The sequence below is a fragment of the Ambystoma mexicanum genome, chromosome 7p (genome assembly GCF_040938575.1).
Source record: "Ambystoma mexicanum isolate Mex_15411 chromosome 7p, UKY_AmexF1_1, whole genome shotgun sequence".
NCBI classification, from domain to species: Eukaryota; Metazoa; Chordata; class Amphibia; order Caudata; family Ambystomatidae; genus Ambystoma; species Ambystoma mexicanum.
The window spans coordinates 901,662,359-901,686,450 of NC_090939.1; the positions used below are offsets into that span (position 1 = coordinate 901,662,359).

General features: G+C 47.3%; 1 protein-coding gene across 1 annotated transcript in view; it reads right to left on the reverse strand.

Moving 5' to 3' along the window:
* LOC138526013 (uncharacterized) overlaps nt 1–24,092 on the reverse strand; it is an 805,753-nt gene that overhangs the window by 344,840 nt on the left and 436,821 nt on the right. Inside the window, exon 17 of the mRNA XM_069636306.1 lies at nt 20,887–20,946. Coding sequence (XP_069492407.1) covers nt 20,887–20,946 — 60 coding nt within the window. The remainder of the gene's footprint in view (nt 1–20,886; nt 20,947–24,092) is intronic.

Consider the following 24,092-nt stretch of genomic DNA (forward strand, 5'->3'; position numbering starts at 1 on the left):
AACCTCTTGAGGAACGGACCTTTCCCAAAATATTTCCCAACACAATATTTGTCACCCAAGCAGTTACTCTCCTAGAGGATATTCGAGTCCAAACTCAGTCCTCTGAACCCTGGAAGGAGTTTAAAAGAAACAATCGGTGGAATCTCAAGATAAAAGACGGATACCTAGACAAGGATGTTCGGCTGGTCATTCCCACTCCTGGGTTGAGACAAAAGATCACAAGCTTATGCCATGATACTCTCCATTCAGGACACCAAGGCATCACCAACACCTTCCGTCTTATACAAAGACAATTTTGGTGGCCATGAATGAAGGATGACATAAAGACCTATGTCCAGACTTGTGCAGTCTGTAATCAGAACAAACATGACAATAAAAGACCAGCAGGTCTCCTACACCAACCAGCACTACCAACAAGACCCTGGGAAATCATTGCCACAGATTTTATCGTGGAACTACCTTCTTCCAGAGGCTACACAACTATAATGGTTACCATTGATTTGTTCACACATATGGCTCATTTTACACCTCTATACAAACTACCATCCTCATCTGAACTTGCTGGATTTTTTCTAGAACACATATTCCGGCTTCATGGACTACCTTCCAAAATCATTTCCGACAGAGGACCCCAGTACATATCACAGTTTTGGAAACAGCTATGTCGGATATTGGGAATTCAAGGTGCCTTGTCTTTGGGCTATCATCCACAGATCAATGGAGCTACTGAACGAGTAAACCAAACCCTGGCACAGTATCTTCGCTGTTATGCCACCAAAGTCCAGGATGATTGGTCACTCTTGATACCTGTGGCCGAATTTGCATATAACAATTTGGATCATTCTGCTATCAAGACCAGTCCTTTCTTCTGTAGCCAAGGATTTCATCCTTCAGTCCTACCATCCGTTCTCCCACATCCTACCCCAGTTCCTGCAGTTGATTCCTGGATTGAAACACTAATCAATGTACACCAAGAAGCAAAGTAACACCTAGAAAAGGCCAGAAGAGACGTTAAACAGTATGCAGACTCCAAAAGAAGGCCAGGTCCTTCCTATTCAATAGGCAATAAGGTCTGGTTATCCTCAAAACTCCTTCCTCGTCACCTACGACCAAATAAATTGGCTCCCAGGTACTACAGTCCTTTTTCTATAAAAGAAATTGTTAATCTAGTGGCCTTTCGACTCTGACTACCAGAGTCATGGAAAAGGATTCATCCAGTCTTCCACACTTCTCTGTTAAAACCATATGTGCAGCCCTCTGAAACTGCTCCAAGATCTACCCCAGTGATTGTCGATAACCAACTCGAATATGAGGTCTCTAGAATTTGTGACTCTAGTACTGACGTGGTCAACTGCAGTATTTGGTCGAGTGGAAAGGGTATCCTCCCAGTGAGCGCACTTGGGAACCTGTCTCAAACATGAATGCCCCCCGGCTGATACAAAGATTTCACCTCATCCATCCAGGCAAACCCAGAGGTGCCGGGCTTCAGAGGAGGCATACTGTCATGAACCGCTGATTGCGTCCATTCTGGACATCGTGGTCCCTGACCCATAGAGGACTGAATTCCGTGATCCTTCCAACATGGCCGTTTGATGCAGTGCGCAGCCTGCCAGCCTTTACGTGCTACGTTCAACTTCCTACAAAACAGTCACGCCCCGCGGCTCTGCGTGTCTCAACGCTACCGCTCTGTGTAGTCAGACGTGTGTCGCCGGAGTTCGCTCGGGGCTTCCTTTCGAGTCTTGTTTCCCGATTCCTTGAATTTACTTCCTTTTCTATTCCCTTCCTCGAACTTACCCTATTGAGCATTCTTCCTGGATCTTCTCCTGTACTCGGGTCACGGCGTTCCGTGCCTCCGAGTTTGGACATTGTTTCCTTCCTGGTTCCCGGTCCTGGATATCTGAACACTACTTGGCATAGGACTGCTATCCTCACGCTGGAATACGAAGACCTGCACACGGGCCTGTACAAATCCCGGACCGTGTGAAAGAAAACATCCAAGAAGGTCGCAAGCAAGGAGAAACAGGTGAGGAGGGATGAGACTTGTGACACAGGGAGCATCTATCAAAGAGGAGGAGGTTGGCCTTAGGGCCTTGGACCAGGACGGTTCCATTTAGGTAGACATTAATAATAACTTTAGAGATGTGGAAGGGGTCAAGGAGGGCCTCCCACCGGGTCCCACCATTTATGGGAGAAGAATAGAAAGGAGAGAGCACAGAGACCATATGAGGAGTCCAAAGGTCTGGCGAAGGAACGACAAAGAGGATGTCGGTGAGGGTCTGTCTAGAGGAAGCGCTGGTGTAGGTGTCATTGAAAGGGAGATCAGAGTCAGAGACCAGGATATCCTTTTTGAACTTCTTCCTACCAGACTTAGTGAGAAGGATAGGATAATCAATGGAGAAACAATTAGAGAAGATAGGAGAAACAGAGAGAGCCATAGGTGAAGTGGAGGAGAGTGAGGAAGAGAGAGTGGAGGGGGGAAAGTAGGAGAGGTGGAACAAGACAGGAACAGCAGGATAGAGTGGCACAATGCGGTCACTGGGCACAATCAAAATAAAAAATGCAGTACAGCCACAAGGGCACAGCTAAATACGAATTAGCAGCAGTTGGAATACAGTGCAGATCACAAGGGCACAGCTAAATGCTAAATAGTAGCAGTTGTAATACAATACAGACTTGTCACAACGCGACCCTGGATGCTGTGGAAAAGATGGAGGCTTACTTAGGCACCTTGCGGACCTTACCGTTCTAGTCTTTTTGGTCCTTTTTCCTTTAAAAGGTAGCCACGCCCACAACGCTGTGCGTTGCAACTCGCATTGTCAGCCTTTCGCTAACTTCGCCTGCAGTGCCGCTCTTTGAGCTCGGTCCCTTGATACTTTATCTACCTAGTACTCAGCCCGCCTTGGCTTCCCTGTTTCCTCAGCTCTTTCCTTTTGTTCAGGCTCCGTACTGTAAAGCCATCCTTTTTGCCCCTCTGTTGCTCTCTCTCTCGCTTTCGCCAGATACCTGACTCTTGTGCTTACGCTTTAGCTCCCGCTTGCTCTCTCTCTCGCTTTCGCTAGGTACCTGACTCTTGTGCATACGCTTTCGCTCCCGCTTGCTCTCTCTCTCGCTTTCGCTAGATATCTGACTCTTGAGCATACGCCTTCGCTCCCGCTCACTCTCCTTACTATTTCGCTCTCTCCCCTCCTTGCTCGCTCCCGCTTCTGATCACGCTCTTCTCTCTCTCTCTCTCTCTCTCTCTCTCTCTCTCTCTCTCTCTCTCTCTCACTCTTACCAGCATTATAGCCTTACCATTCCTCCTGACTACTCGTGAACAGCCTCTGCGTAGCCTTCCTTGGATCGCAGTGCACTCTCTTCCAATCCTTTTTCGACATCAGCCCTCCACATCCGAAACACTCCCTGCCAGCAAGGACTCACCATCGAACAGGGTTTTTTCTGCCGTTACTGGCTTTTTCCCTGACGTTACGGGACTGGCTCCCCTGGGTCCACCTGACAGCTTGTTCCTACCACTGTCAGGGTGGCCTCAAGCGGAGCTCGTCCCTATCTCTACGAGCGCAAGAAGGACAAGAAGGGAAGGAAGAGCACCAAGACAGACGAAGACCCGCAGGATATCAAGAAGGAGGAGAAAAGAAGACCAAAGACATCTACTAAGGAGTATTCCTCTAAGGAGTCAGGTGAGGAGTCTTCGGGGGTGGTAGTTTCCGATTCTGACAAGACTACACGGGCATAGCTAAATGCAAAATAGCAGCAGGCTGGAATACAGTACAGCCACAAGGGCACAGCTAAATGCGAATTAGCACCAGTTGGAATACAGTACAGACTACAAGGGCACAACTACATGTAAAATACCAGCAATTGGAATATAGTACAGACCATAAGGGCACAGCTAAATGTGAATTAGCAACAGTTGGAATATAGTACAGACCACAAGGGCACAGCCAAATGCGGAATAGCAGCAGTTGGAATACAGTACAGACCACAAGGGCACAGCTAAATGTGAAATAGTAGCAGGTTGGAATACAGTACAGCAACAAGGGCAACGCTAAATGTGAATTAGCAGCAGTTGTAATGCAGTACATACCACAGGGCACAGCTAAATGCAAATTAGCAGCAGTTGGAATACAGTACAGCCCCAAGGGCAGGGAGAGTGAGAGTCAGAGAGAGGAGAGAGACGTTTGGAAGGTAAGGGGAGGGAGGAGCAATTGAGGGGGACAACTAACCCATTGGGCCTCATTCCGAGGTTTGCGGTAAGTATGGGTTTTTACCGGCATGGCGGAAAGACCGAGTCCGGTCTGGTACAACGCCGCAATTTACAGGCCATTCCGACTTCGCGGGCACGAGCTTTCCGCCATGCCGGTAAATCCCCTAGCGGCATACCGCTAAAGGGCCCGTAAAACCCCTTAGCGGCATGAAGCGAGACGGTCGTTACAACACCGCCACCGAAGCTCTGCTATCCGTTATTAGCGGTGACCGTAATTTACGGACACCGTAAATTACGGTCACCGCTAATTAACGGATACGGAAATTACATCATCGCACAGGAACGGGAAGGAGCGCGGCGGCCATCTTTAAAAACACAATCCATTGCCATCCCCTTGATACAGAACCCGGAGGAAGATTCTGAACCTGAGACTTCCCAGCATTCACCTATATCATGCCGAAAGCACTGAAAAAAGGAGCCGCACGCCTCCGCAAGGAGCGCTTTACACAGGATGAGCTACAGGTCCTGGTAGACACCCTGCATGCCAATGCAGAAGTGGTGTTCAGCACTGATATGCGCAAGGCCACAATAGCAAGAAAAAAACAAATATGGGACCTGGTTGCCCAGAGGGTGAGCGCTGTCGGCAACACCCCCCGCACAACAAGGGACTGCCGCAAAAGGTGGGACGACCTCCGTCTCAGGGTGCGGGCCATCCTATCGGCCAACAGGACCCAGGCCCTGGAGACAGGAGGAGGCCCAGCATCTCCAATCAAGATGATGCCCTGGGAGCAGACTTGTGCCGACATGATGGGCCCTGAATCCATCGAGGGGGTCGGCGAGATGGAGTGCGGTGCCCCGTCATCCGCAGATGGAGGTGAGTGTCATGAGTGAAGACAGTAAATGCATTCCCAATTCAAGCCACCGCCAAGGGATGGGCAAGCAGTCATGTCACATATGCGCCCCCCCCCAATCATGCCGTAACAAGTGAGACCCAGGCTGATGCCACTTGCAAGGCCACAACCCATACTGCCCATAGCACACAAAGAGGCAGTCACTGTGAGTCAGCACAGTACTCTGCCAGCTTGATTGACCCAGACACCTGCATGCATTTACCATCCTAGCCCAGATCAATGTCCCACTCACCACCCAAATGTCACCCAAACGCTGCAACACCATTCTCATACCATAGCCTTGAAGCGATGCTGACCCCCAAATCATAGCTAATGCCATCTCTCTCTTCCACCCCACAGGCAGCGGACATGAAACTGAGGGCCATGAAGCCACCCAGCCCTCCACCTCCAGGGGCACAGGCAGGGGACACCGGAAGCCTGTAGGAAGGAGGAGGCCACAGGCAACACCATCTCCACCAGCAACCCCCATGGAAGCTGCACAACCCCCACCCACACCCCTACCCATGCCTGCACTGGGAACGGACACATACCCCACAGTCCACTCGGAGGAATCCAGTGTGGCAGGGGAGCACGCTGCCATGTGCCTCATCGACGAGCCGGAGAGCCCTACATCGGTTCACCTATCTGACGTGGGGGAGACATGTGACACAGCGTACAGGCCGGAAACACCATCTCACACACAAGTCGCACTCAGCGACTCTGGGGAGAGTGACACCCCAATCCTTACAGGCCAAGGAGCACCACCTGCCTGTCCTGTATCCTCCTCCCCTGCCGAAAGCCCACAGAGCCCTGCACGGTCAACACCACGGCTGGCTACCACATCTGCCACACCATCCACGGATGGAGTGCACGGGCAGCGCATCACAGCCCTGCTGGAGGACTTCCTACGGGACAACCGTCAATCACATTCACAATGCCACAATGACCTGCAGGCCCTGGGTGAGGTAATCACTTCAAACACCAACCGCCTCTGTGAGGTGCTGGGCCGGATTGCTGATGCCCTGGAGGCAGCACACCCAAGACCACATCCCCAGTGGGAGTACCCACCATCACAAAGTTCATCCACACAGACCAGCCCTGTCCGCCGGTCAATGCGGACACTCCGCCGCCAGAACATGAATCCCCCTGGCTCCGGAAGTGGCCAATGAACATCCTGGCACACACATTTGGGAGTGGGAGGGAGGTGAGGGTGTGTCATTGGGAGTTGGGAGGAGGGTGAGGGTGTGTCATTGGGAGTTGGGGGGAGGGGGAGGGGGGTGAGGGTGGTGGTTTTGTTGTACACGTTCAAACTTAAACTTTTTAATACACTGGTTGTTCATTCACTAAAACAGAGTGGACATTGATCATTTTGCTTGTGTATTTTAATGTCGCACAGTACATGGTGTACATGTATCCCACACCCCGTGCCCAATGTCCTCTCATCCTGAAACCCTCAGCTGACTTGTGAGTCAGAAATATTGTCCAATCAATGCTTGACGCACAGAACGTCCCTCCTGTGCATCGGGACCCGGCTGCTGTCCTGCCATTCCTACCTCCTCCCCTTCATCGTCATCTGGTGGTGGCATTTCCACGTCAGGGGGCAGTGGCACGTTCCGACGGATGCACATGTTGTGTAGCATTACACATGCCATGGTGATCTTGGACACCTTCTCGTGGCTGTAGATGAGTGCCCCACCTGAACGGCTGAGGCTACGAAATCGTGCCTTCAAGAGCCCGAAGGTCTGCTCTATCACCACGCGTGTACGGGTATGGGATCTGTTGTAGTCCTCCTCGTGCCTGTTCTGTGGGTTGCGGACGGGGGTCATGAGCCACGGCTTCAGAGGGTAGCCAGCATCACCTGCATGGAAGTGGAAATGAGGTAATCGTGTGTGCCCTCATGGTGGAAAATTGTACAGGTCATGCATGGCCACAGATGATTACTGGGATGAGCATGCATCCTCCCCTTCACGGCCAGGTAGAGTATGAACCCCCCCCCCCTTCCCAGGCAGGTGGAGTATGAACCCCCCCCTTCCCAGGCCGGTGGAGTATGAACCTCCCCCCCTTCCCAGAACTACTCACAGCCCCAAAGCAACGCCATGGCCCATTCAGATGACTCACCAAGCAGACAGGCACGACCTCCATGTAGCGTGGTAGTGTTGAGTTCCGCAGAACCAAGGAGTCATGAGTTGATCCGGGGTATCGGGCATTGCAATGTGTGATGGATTTACTGGCATTACACACCATCTGGACATTGATGGAGTGGTATTGCTTGCGGTTGCGATACGGCACCTCCATGGCATGCGGGACCACCAATTCAACGTGGGTGCAGTCGAGGGCACCTATGCAATTTGGCATGCCTGCCAGTGCATGGAAGGCAGCTTTGGTGTCGTAGATCTCCTGGGGAGTCTGGGGTAGGTATATGTATTCCCTTGTGTGGGTGAGGAGGGCATCCAACACTTCTTTGAGTATCCGTGAAAATATGGGCTGAGAAATGCCATGCATTTGCCCCACTGTATGCTGGTAGGTGCCTGTGGCAAGGAAGTGGAGAACAGACACTACCTTCAGTAGAGGGGGGATGGCAGTGCGTATTTCTATGCGGCTCACGATATCATCATGTATCATGTCCACTATGCTGGTAATGGTGTCCCAGTCAAGCCGGTACAGGGTGTGGATCTGCTCTGGTGTGAGGTTGAAGGGGGTGGCTCTGATGCGGGGGATTGGGGGCTGCCGGCGTGGTAATGGTGGCTGCACCGGTAGGGCATGCTGGCCCTGTCTCACCCTCCTTCTCCTCCTGTGTATCCTCTGTGGTGGTGGCTGTGGTTGTTGTTGTTGCTGTTGTAGTTGTTCTTGCCTTCCAAGCAGGGCCGCCAGCTCCAGGAATGCTGGTACAATCGGTATCATTTTGGTGTGGGAGGGGGTGTGGTGTGTGGGTGTGCTCCTTTTGTGCTGTGCCAGACTCCATTGCCTCCACCTGTGCTGATTGAGTGCACCTGTTCCTCTTGGAAACACTGCTCAGGGTCCTTTACACCTTCTCAGCGATGCCGGTATTTACTCCATGGCGGTAAGGTACTTTGCGGTCTTGTGGAGGCCGTTTTTTCCATGTCCGCTTTACTTGGGATCAGCTCCGGTTTACGCCATGCCGCTAATTACGGCATGGCGTGTCGTGCGCATGCCACTAAACCGCTATTTACGGCATCGTACTTTACGACGCCGTAAATAACGGTGTGGTGGGTCAGAATGGGCCGTAAAGGGAAACGATGCCGGTATTCCTTTACCGGCATCATTTTTCCCTTACCACCCAACTCGGAATGAGGCCCATTGTCACTTAAGTATAATTGTACAAACGTTCCTGTTCCACTAGGCAGAGTGTGTGCCAGTCCCATTGAGCTGGAGAGGGGTGAAGGAAGACCTCCTAGGACAAACAGGAAGCGGACAGGGAGCAGACAGGACCTTAGGAAGTGGGCCTTTGGTATAGGGGCCGGCTAAAGCCTGATGGTCCCGATAGGCCAATATCAGCAGCTCCCTGGCCAACCACTATGCAGGCAGGTGAGGTGGGAGAGGACTTGAGGCTCCTTCATGGGTGCAGAAAAGGAGGCGGTCATCTTGGAGATGCAACAAGGGAAAGCAGGTAAACAGGGAATGAAGAGTCTTTGTGTTGCATGTATGCACGCGCCGCAAATGGAAGAGAGTCTGGAGCAATGATTAAAGAAGGCTGTGCATAGTTCGCCAAACAGCTGAGCACTTCCCGAGGGATGTTTCCTAAGTTAGCATTTTTTTATTATTATCAATTAAATCTGATGAAACAAGGCGAACAACACCAAAGCGGTGGGCCTAACTCGTGTGCTCACGGTGCAGGCAGCAAAACACTGCGGCAAGCAGGATCGGCACAGGGAACCTTGCAGGCCACGTCCTCGTGCCCCCAGTGCTGGGAGTGAAAAGTGACCCACATATATGAGGTGCTAGTTTGAACATTTGGGTGGCAGGTTACAGTATTTTCTTTGATGTGCACAGAACCACTGTTTGATATGATAGTTTGAATGCATGTTTCTCATATTCAAATACAGTTTGCGCTTAATGTCCTCCATCTGCTATATTTGGGGCAGTAACTCTAGTAGTTTATTCAAACGATATGGCACTATAGATGACCAGACAAAACTAATTTCATATCTCAAATGCGCCTCCGCTTTCAGTTCTGTGGGCCAGTAAATATTATGTTTCTCATTCTGTGAAATCAACATGAAATTCACATCAATTAATAGTTTTGTGACACATGTGAATGCAGCTGTCATTGGTGACAAACATTCTGGTCCAATTCGTCATCAAGCCATTAACCGCTTCTTCCCACTAAAATTATCCTTCGACAGTCCGCACCTACGCAGGCATCAACTTGACCATGCGTTTTAATTGTAGCAATTCTATAGGCCACAATGTTTATTCACTTGCCAGCTCAATCCACACATCTCGTTTCACCTTAGGAATGGTCACAACCTAGTGACTGGGCGCTTGGGAATTTGGATCTCCAAGACATGATGATTAATCATCTAGTCACATCTACAACTTGCCCAAAGGCCTGGTATTATCTCAGGCTGTGGGGACCACACTCTTTGATGGTTACGTAGACATTGACGGAACACTTGGCAGTGCCACACTGCCAGCTGAAAAAAGTCCGCAAGTTCTACCATAGCCACAGCTCAGGTTTCATGGGGTGTGGTTGAATGTGGTGGAATGAGTGTATGATTAACATAAAGTATGGTTTGGGCTTTAACTTTTAGTGCAGAGTGTGGAGAGCTTCCCAAGCCAAAATGGAGACTTCCAAAAGGATCAGTGATTGGTCAGAAGTAAAAGAAAGGCATTGTTGGAACATTCTAAACTGCCTTTCATTGTCAGCAGCCCAGCTGGAAGGTCTTATGTTCGAAGCTCTTAAGATTTAGAAACTTTAGCTAGGCCCATGCGCCTAGGATTTGTTATTTGGATCAGGAAAGTGTTGGAGAATTTAAGAAGAAACTCAGAAACGTTCCGGTAAAAGAAAGAAGCAAGTTAAGTGACTTTATAATTTTTTCACTGAACTTTGTGAACTTCACAAAGGAGTTACAATTCTTTTCAATTTATTAACTGGTTCCTGTTTTCTTATTCTTTGTTTTAAGAGTAGTTCGTTTTGTTCTTTTAAGACTTTATTTTTGGATTTCTTGAATAGTACTCTTATTTAATGAACTGCGCCACATAGTTAGCGCGTGGCAAGTTGGTGTGTGGAGACCTGTTCATCATTTAAGCGTTGTGTGTTTTTTCGGCCGTATAAAAATTATTGAGCATTGTTCCTTCTAACGGTAACAGTGCTTTCTTTTAACGTTGGGCTAGCGTTAGAAATCTTACACTGTCTGGGCAAGTGACAGTGTTATAGATACGTGTTCCTGAAACATAATGTTTTATTTACTAACATTCTAATCTGGCGCGCGTACCTCATTAAGCTGCATCTTCAAGGATTAGCGTCCGGAACAAAGTAATTTCCTCTTTCTTACTTGAACAAATAAAATTAAGGAGGGAGAAATACTGATCAACTACGCATGTGCATATGCCATGAACTCTATTTTCTGTTCCTATGCGCACATTATTTTAGAAGGAAAAGGAATACCTTCACGCATGCGCATAACTCTAGTCAAGTGAACGCTTCTTTGAAGAGCGATATTTTTACACAAGCAAAAGATCCAATTAGTGAACACTCCTATCTTTCCACATGCACAAACAATTCTAAATGGAATAAGCAAGAGTGTCATTTTTGGAATTAGTGTTAAAGCTAGAGATTCACACAAAAGACAGATCTAGCATTTCCAGATGGGCATGAGTGTGTTTTGGAATTTCAAACTGCTAGAAGATTAATTCATGGAACTGAGAGAGTGAACTAAAGATAGCAGTTTTCCAATACTGAATTGAAGAAGTTAGTAAGAGCATCAGAGACTCTATTTTTTCTTCAGTAGAAAAGAAACACTTCCTCTAGGTTATTCATAGAGGATATTCAGGTATGGTGGCATGTTTATTTACTCAATTCGATAAACAGATGTCAGAGCCTAGGAAAAGAAAGGTTAGTGACTAAAGTGTATTTGTTGTTATTTTATCTACAGGTTAAGAGATAAAGAAGCTGAGCAAAACCTGAAGTTTATTATTTTGTCCCATTTTCCCCCTTTCCCTTGGGGATGCTCTCAACTGAACTGTTTGTTACCAGTTAAGAGGTTAGCATCCAAAGGGGACAGCGGGGGTTCAGCAGCTTCCGCGGACAACAACCTGATTGAAGATAAAGCCTGACAACCACGCAGCACAGCGAAGCGGCCGCAAAGTGGTCCTAAGTGGTGTTGGCTGTCTGCAGGGGAAAAGACTGCTTAGCGTTACGCTGCTACTTGGGAAAAGCTTTTTGTTTTGCTTGAATTACAGCTTCTGAATCCAACAAGAGCTACACCTTTAATTGTGCCTGGGGATGCCACATTGAGCGGAAGAGCTCCACTCCCCACAAGACCCATAAGAACATGAGGCCCGCGAAGAGGCTGTGAAGAGCTCCACCCCCCACAACAACCATAAGACCTCGCAGCACAGCGAAGCGGCGGCAAAGTGGTCATAAGTGGTGTTTGCAGTCTGCAGGGGGAAAAGACTGCTTGGCGTTACGCTGCTACTTGGGAAAAGCTTTTTGCTTTGCTTGAATTACAGCTGCTGAATCCAACAAGAGCTACACCTTTAATTGTGCCTAGGGACGCTGTGTTGAGCGGAAGAGCTCCACCCCCCACAAGACCCATAAGACCACGTTGCACCACGAAGCTATCGCAAAGTGGTCCTAAGTGGTGCTTGCAGTCAACATTATGCGGTACAACGGGACAACAGCAGACAAAAACTTTTTACTTCATCCACCAGGAATCAGTGCTGAATGGAGTTGTAGACTTATCTGGACACACACGCAAAGGCAGAGTACGGGGTAAGTCTAAATTGACGCTAGCATTTGTACTCTCGTAAGGCTGGTGTGAACAAGTTACATGTTGAAAACATCCTGTATATACATTCCTGAGTTTTTTTTAGCTTGGTGTGGGTGACATACCCTTCACAGTCTTACATTTTACCATTCAGCATCCTTTCTTGGGCTCGTGGCAGTTCCGGACAATGAGGGACAGGGGCCACTGCCTATGGAGAGAGAGGCAGCGGTAACCAACTCTCCAGGGACTACAGCCGAAACGAACGATTTTCGAGTATTCAACAAAAATTGCCCATTCGAGGTAAGGGTTGAAATCGGGGCACACACCACCTCACCTAGTAACACGCTGGAAAGGTTTGCTGAAAATCTCACCCATGAGTTATGGTCTGAGGAGACATCGACACCGACACCAACAGTTATGGATAGGTCGGTGGCTAGTGGCATAACTAAGGAAGTCACTGAATCACTCCTGGCGCAACCGTCCACTAAAGGAAACGCGGATACCAGCGGTACAATGACTATTTTCATGGAGGACATTAGAAGGTCTTCCCCACAACAGAGCCTACCTAATCTTTACACATTTGGAAGATCATTGACAAAACAGGGCCATGTGGCTCCAAAAGTAGTTTGGAAACCTAAAGGTTTGGCTCCAGCCAACTTCTCTTTACAACAAAGATTTTGTTTATGGGAAACCAGACCGACCAAAGTCCTTTTTGGGCCAGGGACTGGCCTCTAAGGCCGCTCTAACAAAGAACTCAGCAACGGACGCCCCTGGGAAAAAGCTCCCGGGCTATACTATAGAGTCTGCTGAAGCGGAGAGTGTCCCTGCCTCAGAGCCCTCAAAGGAGCCACAGGCCAAAGGGCAGACGAGAAGGGGATAACAACCCCCAGGCAGAAAACGTGGTGATGACCAAATGGGTCTTTCTGAGTACACCGGTGGCCCTGCAACCTAAACTCAAGGTCCCAGAACCTGTTCGGAAAAGGCGCCTGTTTGAAGATCCAACCCAGAAAGGCCTTCTGGACACGGGCCCCAAAAAAGCAATACGCTCTTCTGGAACAGGACACTTAACTCACGCCCCAATTGTGAACCAGAGTGTAACTCAGGCAATTGTGCCCTTTGCTCAGCGGGATTCCTGTAAACCCTTGGAGAGGGACTTGATGGATGAGGATCTCTTATTGGATTTGGCTGCAGCCCAAATTGAGGAGCTAGTACCACAGAAACTGATGCTAGATGCTGGACACATAGCTGCATTCACCATCAAACTAGCCCCTTTCATGAAGCTCTATGAGAGCTTGAGTGAACAGATTAAGGATCAAACAACAGTCATGGTGATGCTCCATTCGAAAATCATATTCTTGAGGGCTTTATTACGGCTATCTAAGGCAACTTGGAAAAGAACACTGAAACTAACGCCAAACAAATAACCAACATATCAGTATCATCATAAACAGTATCATCAAACTTATTATTAACCATAGGAATCAGAGAAGAGCGCAGCTAGAAAAACAGCACAAGGATTCAGCCAGTGATTTGGAATCCTTAGGTCTAGACATCCCTGTCCTGGCCTCCCTGATCCCTAACAGGAATGTGGGTGACTGGGCAACTCCTTTGGGAACTATAAGGGTAGAGGATAGACCGATGCAATTGGACAACCCTAATTTGAGGTGTAACACAGGTGAACACATACTCTCCCTTGAAATTATACAGATCGAGCATAACTCACCATAAGGGTCTCCTTCCCCCTTGGTTCTTTTAGACGCTATGAAGAAGGGAAACATTCACAACACTGGTCCCCATGATAAGGTTACCGAGCCCACAGTTACTTCATCTATATTGATTAGACTAGGTACAGTAAACTCGGTGCAAACAATGCAATTCACACCCAAGGAAAAGGCTCAGGCTAACGTACCTAAACAATATGAGATATTTTCCAAATTGGAGATAGGACCCAAGATCGCCAGATAAGTCACCTCACTTAAGAAGAAAGCTATTAAAATGTACCTTATGCAAATAAAATAAACAAGTTGCCGATGGAGCCTCACAGCCATCAATCAACCACAAACGTCACCTCCCTAAGACTAAAAAGTACTTACTGAGAAACCTAGTGCTCCCACTACAAATAATGAAGATGATAATAGGGAGCTTGCAATACCAACGGATCAAGAAATGACAAACCAAGGGCTCATGAGGAAGACAAGAAGACTTGTTATCAATGTTTTAGAAAACCAAGAGGCTGAAGACGGGAGTGTGGATCTAATAAATATCACAACTTATACATCAGAAGAGGATGCCTCCAGTCCCCACACAAGGGCAATTGAATTTGGACTAACCCAGCAGAGGCTGGACAGGTGTGGTAACCAGGAGGATGGGAACCTGTCGAGTGGATCCGAGTCAGAAGACGAATTGGAGGAAGTACCACTGGGAGAGGAGCATGAGTGGAGTAACCTCCCCAACTCGCAAAATAGCGAGGTATTCCAGCAAGATTTCAGTGGGAGTGGGAGAGGGGCGGTTACCGCACTGGTTCATGGTGCAGAATCTTACCCTGTGGGAGGGTGCAGAAGAAGACCGGCACAAAAAGCAACTTTGTTTAAGTCACTCCAGCGGAAGAGACTCGATTAGGTGAATAAACTACCAACAGCAACTAGCACCAGCCCCTTGGGATCAAAAGGGGCGAACGGGTTTAAACATCAGCCGTCTAAGGTGAAAGACACTGTTAAGGACACTGTTCGAATTTCGCTGGAAAGGATGCTCAACATAAAGGACAAACTCATCCTAAACAGAGCTAATGTCCTGCGCTTATTTTATTGTATATCTATACTTCAGGAAATCAAGTCCAAGCACATTCTCCTTATTGAGTTCCCGGAGGAAGCAAGAATGGTCAAAGTGGTGGTGTACCTTGATTCTTCAGTTAGAAATCATCTGCTACTTGCTGCGAGAGATACATTGTTGGCCATGGGCTTTCCCTTGAAGAAACTGGAAACACAGGAAGCCACTCCACAGGGCCCCGAACGATTGCTTCTATGTAAATCCCAGCCTAAACCCTCCGTAAGGGGATTTGAGACTTTCAAAAAACAGGGAAAGATGAGTAAATCCCCAGATGGGCAGCCCAAAGGGGCCCCTCCTCATGGACAAAAACTACAGCCAAACATTCGGAATGTGATCAGAGCCAATGGAGTCAATGCACCGGCATCAGGTTGAAGAGGTTCAGAACCAATCCAATTGGAAAAGGAAGATTTGAGTTGGTTAGCTGGAGTACTGGCATCTGTTTCCCCTCGCTCATACCGTGGGAGAAAAGATCCTGACTGGTATTGGGAAGCTGGAACACGCAGGCTTCTCCCACCTCTACGGTAAAGGGTACCTTGAATTTGACCAGTTCCGATATAATGGGCCTGATCACGACTTTGGCGGTAACGCTGGCGGTATTACCGCTGGCGGTATTAGCCCTACCGCCGAACTCCCCGGCGCTAATAGTGCCGGATCACGAGTTTGGCGGCAATGTAATTCCTCATTCCCCATTGAGCCCATTTGGGAATGCCCCATTGCCCATTGGGCTCAATGGGGAAAATTTGCACTCTTACCGCCGGCAAATTTCCCGCCGGCGGTAATAGCGCAAATTTTTGGCAGATTTCCCCCCAGCCAAGAGCTGGGGCGAAATCCGCCGAAGTCCTGATTTGGGGGACCCTTAAATCCGGTGGTAATAGCGCGACCACCGGATTTAAGGGTTACCGCCAAAGTCGTGATGAGGCATATGTCTTCAGGAAACCTGGCTCAGGAACACCACTGCCCTGGAGGGCTTTTCAACTCATCAGAACATGGCTGGCTGAAAAGGGGTGTATGGGTCGAACAATGGGAGGTCTATTGACCTTGATCAGCAACAACAGTGGTCTCGAAGTGGTTTCATCCAAAAACCTATCACCCTTGATACAGGCTCTTACCATCAAAGAGGTTGGAAACAGCGAGAAGCACCCCTGGGTCGGACTGCTACTGAATGTACAGTGGAACAGTGCTTCCTTGAGTGCTGGGGAATTTGTCGAGGAAGTCACGACCCTAATAGATCAAGCTATGATGATGTGGGTAAACTTAGATGTACTAGTGTGCAGGGATATGAATGTCCATAGTTTTTATGACAATTTCAACTTAATCACTGACCCACTCCCAAACGTGACCTCACAAATTGTCAGAGGCTTGCAATTAAGATTAAGAGACCAACTAGCCTACAGAAAAATCAGATTAGTGAATGGATATATCAATGGAGATTCTTCACCTGCGTTGTGCCATGGAAGAGAGGGTATGATCATAAAATACTGGATTAAATCTTTGTTTCAGATAGATTTTTCAACAACTTGATACGCTTGGATATGCAAGCCTCTCACTTTAGTGACCACAACATCCTAAAATTGACTTCCAACAATTGGATTTCCACTATTACGAACTCGACTGGGGTCAAGCATAATGTGGCTCTGTGGAGAATTAGGATCAAAATCAACCAGGAGGAAATCAGAGCGTGGACACACGCACTACAGGGAGAACCCTGTTATAATGTTACCCCACAACAACGGGCTATTCTGGATTACTCTCTCTGGTCAAAAAGACATTCCACTTTGATGTTGGAAATAGCTATAAGAAAAAAGCTACTACATTGCAAAGTGAGGAAGTGGAGCAAGGCCAATTCATTGGAGGCTGTGGGAACACATAAGAACACTGAGACAGACCTATAGACAGACCTATAGGAATTGGTCAAAACAGCATAGATTCCAACTCCTCCAACAAGACGCAGAGTTTATGCTAACATCTACGGCATCTAAAAACACCTCACAAATGTGGAAGGTGCTGAATGACACGATGGCTCCCTCAGAAAGCTGTGATGGTAAATCCAGTTTCAGGTGCAGTTTGAGAGGAGTGTTACAGTCGAACATTTACGACCTTGTCAGACAATAGAGAACATCAAGTTGACCCCCACCTGGGACCTTGGAGGTTTAAGAGGGAAAAAGAGGATATTCTTGCCATAATTCGACCTCTAAACAACTCTAGAGCACGAGGCCCAGATGGGCCTACAAACCTAGATCTTAAAAAGTACCCAGAAGAATGGGCCCAATTTATGGAGGTATTATTTGAAAACATTAAGATTATCAAAAACGTCCCGCCATCATGGATGAGCTCCATAGTAGTCCCGTACCAAACACTATGACCGGTGGCAGGCAGATTTTGTACAAGGAATGGTAACAGTGCTAAACCTTTTCATCATAAATGTCTTAAAGACCAGGGCCAAGAGCAGGAACCACAATAAGATCTACTTGGCCTCTATCGACCTGGCCCAGGCCTTCGACATGATCGACCAACCAATTCTGTGGTCTAAACTGAAGGCATGGTTTTGTCCCCAAGACCTAACGGAAGTGTTAAAGTCCTTATACTCCAACACATCTCTGAGAGTAAGGCTAGATAACCAAGGAAACTTGTCAGAAAACATTCAAACATCTAGAGGAATAAAGCAAGGCTGTCGACTTGCATCAGCAATTTTCAATCTCTATATATCAGACGTAGAAGCAGCGTTCAAGGACGCCTTGTCTTGTGGATGTACGCTTGAGTAGGGTACTATATGCGGACGATTTAATTTGATTGGATCAGGCACAGGTAGGCTTCCAACGTCACTTAGATGCGTTGGCTGCTTACATCGAGGCCAACTCCCTCAAAATCAACGTAAAAAAATCAAAAATCCTTACTCTGGGTCACAAACAGGGAGACAGATCAAAACCGTATGCATAGTTCTTACAAGGTGAGCAGATTCTGGGAGTCTCTTGCTTGAAATACCTCAGCATTTGCCTGAGTGATTCCTTTAATGACTCATATAGAGAGACCACCTTACGTACCAAGGTTAAAAGCTGTACTGCTCAGGCTAGCCTGATAATGGCACGTCACTGCAAATTCACCCTGTTACCGGTCGTGGAGATCGACAGATTGAAGGTAACTCTGATTCTGACCTACAGGGCAGGGACATCATTCTCTTTATCTGCAGATATCTGGCCAAAATTAGAAGGCCTATTTTGGTGGAAGGTTTTAGCGTTGCCCAATGGTACTCCAGTCCAGGTTATCAGAGCAGAACTAGGCTTAAGATCACTGTTCGCTTTAACCATCTGGAAATCCTTATCACTCTATCATAAGTGTCTAATGGGTCAAAATGAAGGAGGCTTTGGTGCACTCAAAAGAGCTTTTTCCATCAACAGAGAACCGTTGTTGAGGATCTGGAAAGCGGTCTGCACTGAGATACTAGCCAGTGAGTATCAGACAGCAGACACATTGATTATTAACCCGATGCTGGTCAAGCTAAAACTATTTGAGCTGGATTGTACAGACACACTAGAGAGTAGGATCAAGTTCAAAGTTCTTGGCAAACCGTGTCTGGACGAGAGAGTGAGAGCATGTCTACCAAGCTATTTAGTGAAATTTCCCTGTAACCATCTAAGGAGCCAATTATTGAGATTCCGCTTAAACTTGTTTCCCACAACATAAGTGGTGGAGCTTTGGAAAGACAAGTCACACCAAGACTTTTCCTGTAGACTTTGCAAATACTCCTGTGAATCTCTGTTCCACGTTACGTTAACCTGTTCGGCTTTCACCTCTCTTCGCTTTAAGTATTTGGGCAAGTTCCTTGAGGAAACAAATACCCTCTCAGTTGAGGAATGGTGGACACTTTTGATCAGAGGTTCTAGGATTTCATTGATGTTGGCCTTGCTTGTGTTCCTGAAGGAGGCCTTTTGGATTCTGGAATCAGTTGTATGAAACACGACAGAAAGTCCCAAGTAATCTCCATCATACACAGGACTCAAATGTTAATCTCTGCCTAGAGAATTCAACATTCTGGAATTCTTGTTTTTGCTCTTCTGTTTTTCCTCTTTTCATTCTTGTAAACTTTTATTTTTGTTGCTTTTATGTTCTATAGATAAACATCCAAAAGGTTTCAATTGAAAAATCATGTTTAAAAAAAAAAGAAAAAAAAAGTTAATATGATGGCAGATGGACATATGACGACTATAACTCTCATAAGGTATTAGGTGCCATTTGTGGGGCGTTTCAGGCTACGGTTGGCATAGGATGCCTGCAGCTCATCATGTGAGGATTAACATTTCGTTTGGTGACTTCATGCATAAGAGACATTAGCTTTCATTGAGTGGCATTATTCAGGCATTGGCTGGCAATGCTTCAATGTGATTGCAGCACCTTCACATGTACGCCTTTAAAACGAAAACCTTGGTGTCAACACACAAAAATGATTCAATTCAAAATCCAAATCATGCAGCTTTAGCCATGCTCATTTTTTTCAATATTTACCTCCCTCTGATATGCTCTTTTGTAACACTTTGTATCCTCCAGAGTTCTACTTTTCGCCCCTCAACTGTAGCAGAACAGCAGGGATGTCATTTGGGGGTCGCCAGGGGTAGCAGCCGCGACCCTTGTGTCTCCCTTGCTACCCCTGTGATCTCCCTTGTTACCCCTGTATTAAAAACATTTTTTTAATGGAAGATCATGGGTACTGGATTAGCAGGGAGCCCACCACACCAGGTCTGCAGGGGCCTGGGCCGAGTCCTCACCAATCAGGGTTAAGGCTGGGCCGGGGCTTGCAGCATGAGAAGGCCTGGTTCCTGTTTGTGAGCAGCATGGAGGAGTCGAGTGTGGCCTGGAGTGACGGACCAAAGCTGGAAAAACAGGTAAGCAGGCTTAATTAAAAAAATGTCATGTGTATTTTACATGTGTGAAGTGGGTGTCAGATGTATGCATGTATGTCCTATGTGTCAGTGAGTGGTGGGTGAATGAGAAGAAATGTAATAGTGTGTGTGTTTGAATGTTCTGGGTGGGTGTGTGCCTGTGTGTAGAATGCAGTGAGAGCGGATGTAAGAGAAGGTGTATGAGTGAGTGACTGGTGGGTGAATGAGTAGGAATGTGATAGTCTCTGAATGTTCTGGGAAGAAAAAAAAAAGGGGTTAGAGGCATCCGAAGGTCGTGTGCCGTCACTTCCCGCAAAGTCACTTGGAGCGTGGTCACAGGATATCACTTCTTGTGATGTAATCAGAGGTCAAGGGTCATGTGATGACACTTCCACTACCCCAGGCATTTTGGTAAAATGACGTCCCAGCAGAGCATGTTATTTACGACCTTTTGTATTCATCATTAAGTCGCACTTGATGGTTAAAACCCTTTTACCTTAAATAAATATACTTAAAAAGTTGAGCAAGTACTCAGGTGGCACCTTATCAGCTCCACCGCAGCAGTGAATGGCGTGGCAGGCAACCCTGAGTAGAACTGAGGTCATATGGCAATAGCAAATTTCCTGGAGGGGTGAAAGTGGCCTGCGTACCATTTAATGAGTTTGCCTCTAGTATGAAGGCAATGATAACAGAAAGAAATAGAAACCTACGTGTCCACTCCAACTCTGGCAAAGTGCCCTGATCTAGGGGACGTGTCATTACTATATCTCAAGGCAAGAAATCTGTTAATCAGCTTACCCATTTGTTGCACGTGTAGATTAGCTATAACACCATAGAAACCACTGTGAAGGATGAATATTTTGAAGAATTGCCATGGTTGTTCATTATCATCATTGTACATTTGTCCAAAAACATCCAATGCATAGGTGCTTTTGCTGAAATAAGGGCATGGTGCACTTTGGCCAAAGTAAACCCCTTTAGTGAACCTTGCTCAAAGTGCTGTCCCTTCAGTTCTGCTCAAGAAATCCTGATTCATAGAAGCTAGTTTAATACAAATAGGACACTTGTCTGCTGAACCACATTTTCCTTAACATGTCAGACTGATGGAGCTGGATTATAGGAGATACGATTTGATCACGACTTACCAGATCTGTGTCGTCAATAACCAGAAACTCTGCAACCTTATTGTATCCAGCTACGACATTCTGTTAGAAGATTAAGAGACAGGGATCAGAACAAGTCTCCTTATTGCTGAAGTTCACAGGGGTCGAGCAATTATTGAAATCCACAGTTGCAGATTATGAACAATGCATCACAAAGGGCTGGAGCATAAACCATGAAACAATAGGGGTACCTATGAAAAATACAGTCACAGAGATGGAACCAATGAAATGTGTAGGGGCAGATGGGGCATAAACCCAAAGGGGATAGGACGAAAATATCGCACCCCTCTGCGAACCCGAAAATTGAGTTGGTTTTTTTTGTCGAATCTTTGCACTTATGCACCCAAATATAGATGGTAAGTTGGGTAGGAGTATTAATTGGGAATGGGAGATGTGGGTACGAGTGCAGGGGTCTCCCCCTGCATTCATTTGTGCAATAAAAGTGCAAACAAATGAAAATAAAGTTGGGGTTTTCGCAGTAAAAGATTTGGTATTTTCACATAGATCCTCCCCAAAGTCAGTGGGGCAGAGGGAGAACTCTTAAATCCACAAGAGCATAAAACACAGAAAATCTGTCTTTGTGACAATAGTTGTTGTACAAGTTCAGCATTTTAGTCAGTCCAACACCATACGCCATGACTGCTAATTGTGATTCAAAAGAGTATGCACATTACAAAACCTCAGGATGCCATTGTGAATGTCAGCCTAACCCTCACAGACGAGGATATCCCATGGTGTTTACCCTCACAATGATGCCACCTAGCATTCATGGGATGAATGTCATGCATGATTGGCAGCCACTCTTGAGAGAGAGCGAATCAATGGCCTTTTGTGGGTAATTAACTTGGAGCACATACACTTCCTCTGGTACGTTCTGTACTAGGTAATCAAATATACATATATATATATGTGTGTATATATATATATATATATATATATATATGTATATATATATATATATATATATATATATAACATGTTTCTGCTTTACAGCACAGGTTGCAAAGGCCACAGCACAAGAAGGTCAAAAGGTGTACCAGGAAATAAAAAAATAAAAAAATAGAAGGCGGAAACAGTAGTTTACCCATAATACTTACAAGAGCAGTGATCATTCAAACCCCATTCACAAAGGTATACAGATTCCTCTTCCCTCCTGATTGTCAGTGGCGTTTGTGACAGGGTTAATGTAGAGAGATGGTAAAGGGTTGCAGTGGAACAGGGAGTGGGACAGGTTAAAGAACATGTATGAAATGAAAGCACATCATCTGAGATGTCTAATGGCAACCCAACTATTGTAGCTGCAGGTTAATGACCATGAAGCCCTAAATCCAGTTAGTTTTTATTCTCTACCTTCCAATGGACAAGTGGATTTTGGGAGGGAGGATCAGCTGAATGACACAAAGTCATAAGTCACCCTATCAACGGTAAACATGATGGCTAGGTTTCTGGCTGTTTGCCAATATAATTCTGTGGCCAACATCTCACCATCACAAAGTTTGAATCTGGTCATGTGTCATGATGCCTACCCCCGGAGCATCAGGCCAGACCCAGCACCCCCGGGAGCAGGCATCATGCCCCCGGGTAAAAGCCCAGCGGCCCCTTATAGGGGCTCTTTGGACTCTGTCCTGGCGCCGTTGGCGCCAGGCTCATGTTGGACATCAGTCCTGGCGCCATAGGCGCCAGGCTCATAAAGGAAGGTGTTTTGTGCACTTACCTGATGCAGACCATGCTGCAAGATTCAGGCCTCCCTGAGACCTGAAAGGGACTATTTTTTCATTGGCACTATTTTGCCACTCGGGCGTGGCCAGGGAAGTATACTTACCTGGAACTACTTTGGGGGCTATTTAAGCCACGCCCAGACAGTAGCTCACGCTTCGCGTTGTTCTGCATCCAAGCAGCTGAACGCTCACCGTGTCAGCTCCTGCATCTGGTCTCCAACCACGCCCGCCTCGATCCTGGAACACCTGTAAGGAAAGAGGAGAAGAGAAAGGTGAAAACCAAGAATTTTACCAAACTTCTTACCTGCATCCGGAACCTTCACGCCAGCGTTCCTGAGAAAAGACTTTCATTTAAAAGCACCGCGTTGCTCGCTGCAGCGCCGAGCTTCACTCACCTGTCCTCGGGAGTTCTTCTGGCTCCACCGCGACTGTCTGCACCGGTCGCCACATCTCTGCGCCTAGGGGAGAGAAGAAGAGACAAAAGTTGAGCAGAAGGAACATATGAGGAAAACCTAATTTTCCGCCATAACACTTACCGGTCTTCTGTTGGTGGACCATTCCTCATTTCGGGTCGGCGCCGCTTCGTTGGCAGGTACCGCACCCCGGCCCCTATGGGGAAAGGACAAAAGACATTACTGGAGGAATATAAAGACATTAAGAGGGATCGCCCCCATCGCTAACTCACCTGAGTTTATCATCGGCAATTCAATCCCTCAACGCATCGCCTTCTTTCTGCACCTGAAATAAAGGACAGATCACAGGTTAGGAAGGCAACAGAAAAGGAGGCTATACACTTGAACTTTTGTAATCTTCATACTTACGGCGTTCCGCTCGGAAAAGTCAAGTGGATTTTGATAGCGCCATTCTGAAAATCAGTGAAGTAACTGGACAAACACGCGCCCCTGCACCAGAAGCAGGATGGAGAGTTCATCCTTTCAAACCATAAGGTGAGCTTCAACCGGGGATTTCGGAGGAAGTTAGAGAAGAACGAAGGGGGGAAGGGGGGAGCAAGCACACTATTCTGCAGACTGTTAATCCCCTTTCTCATCTGCAGAAGGATATTCCTACGGGCCAGACAAGCAAGATTTGAGGGTCCTGTTCAGTCGGTGTTCCGAGTTCTGCGCATCGCGCTCGAAGAGGCCAAAGCAACCCAGACTAGACCAGCGCCTTCGTGGGAGTCAGGTGAGCGTTACAGAACGCGAAGCCTTCCTACAAATTCCCACCCAGGCGCTATGGAAACTTCTGAGACTGATCAGTTGGCCCAACTACTGGGGGAATTACGGGCCGAAGTACACGCCGCTCGTCGAGAGACCAATGCTCTCAGGAGGGAAGTGATTGTATCAAAGGAAAGAACTGATGACCTAGCTAGACAGTTTTTGCAAGGTCAAGCTGGACACACTCCTCTACCCGGTTCCGGGGGGAACCCCGCTCCTGTGGTTCCCAGTAACCCTGTGCAGATTAATCTACCTG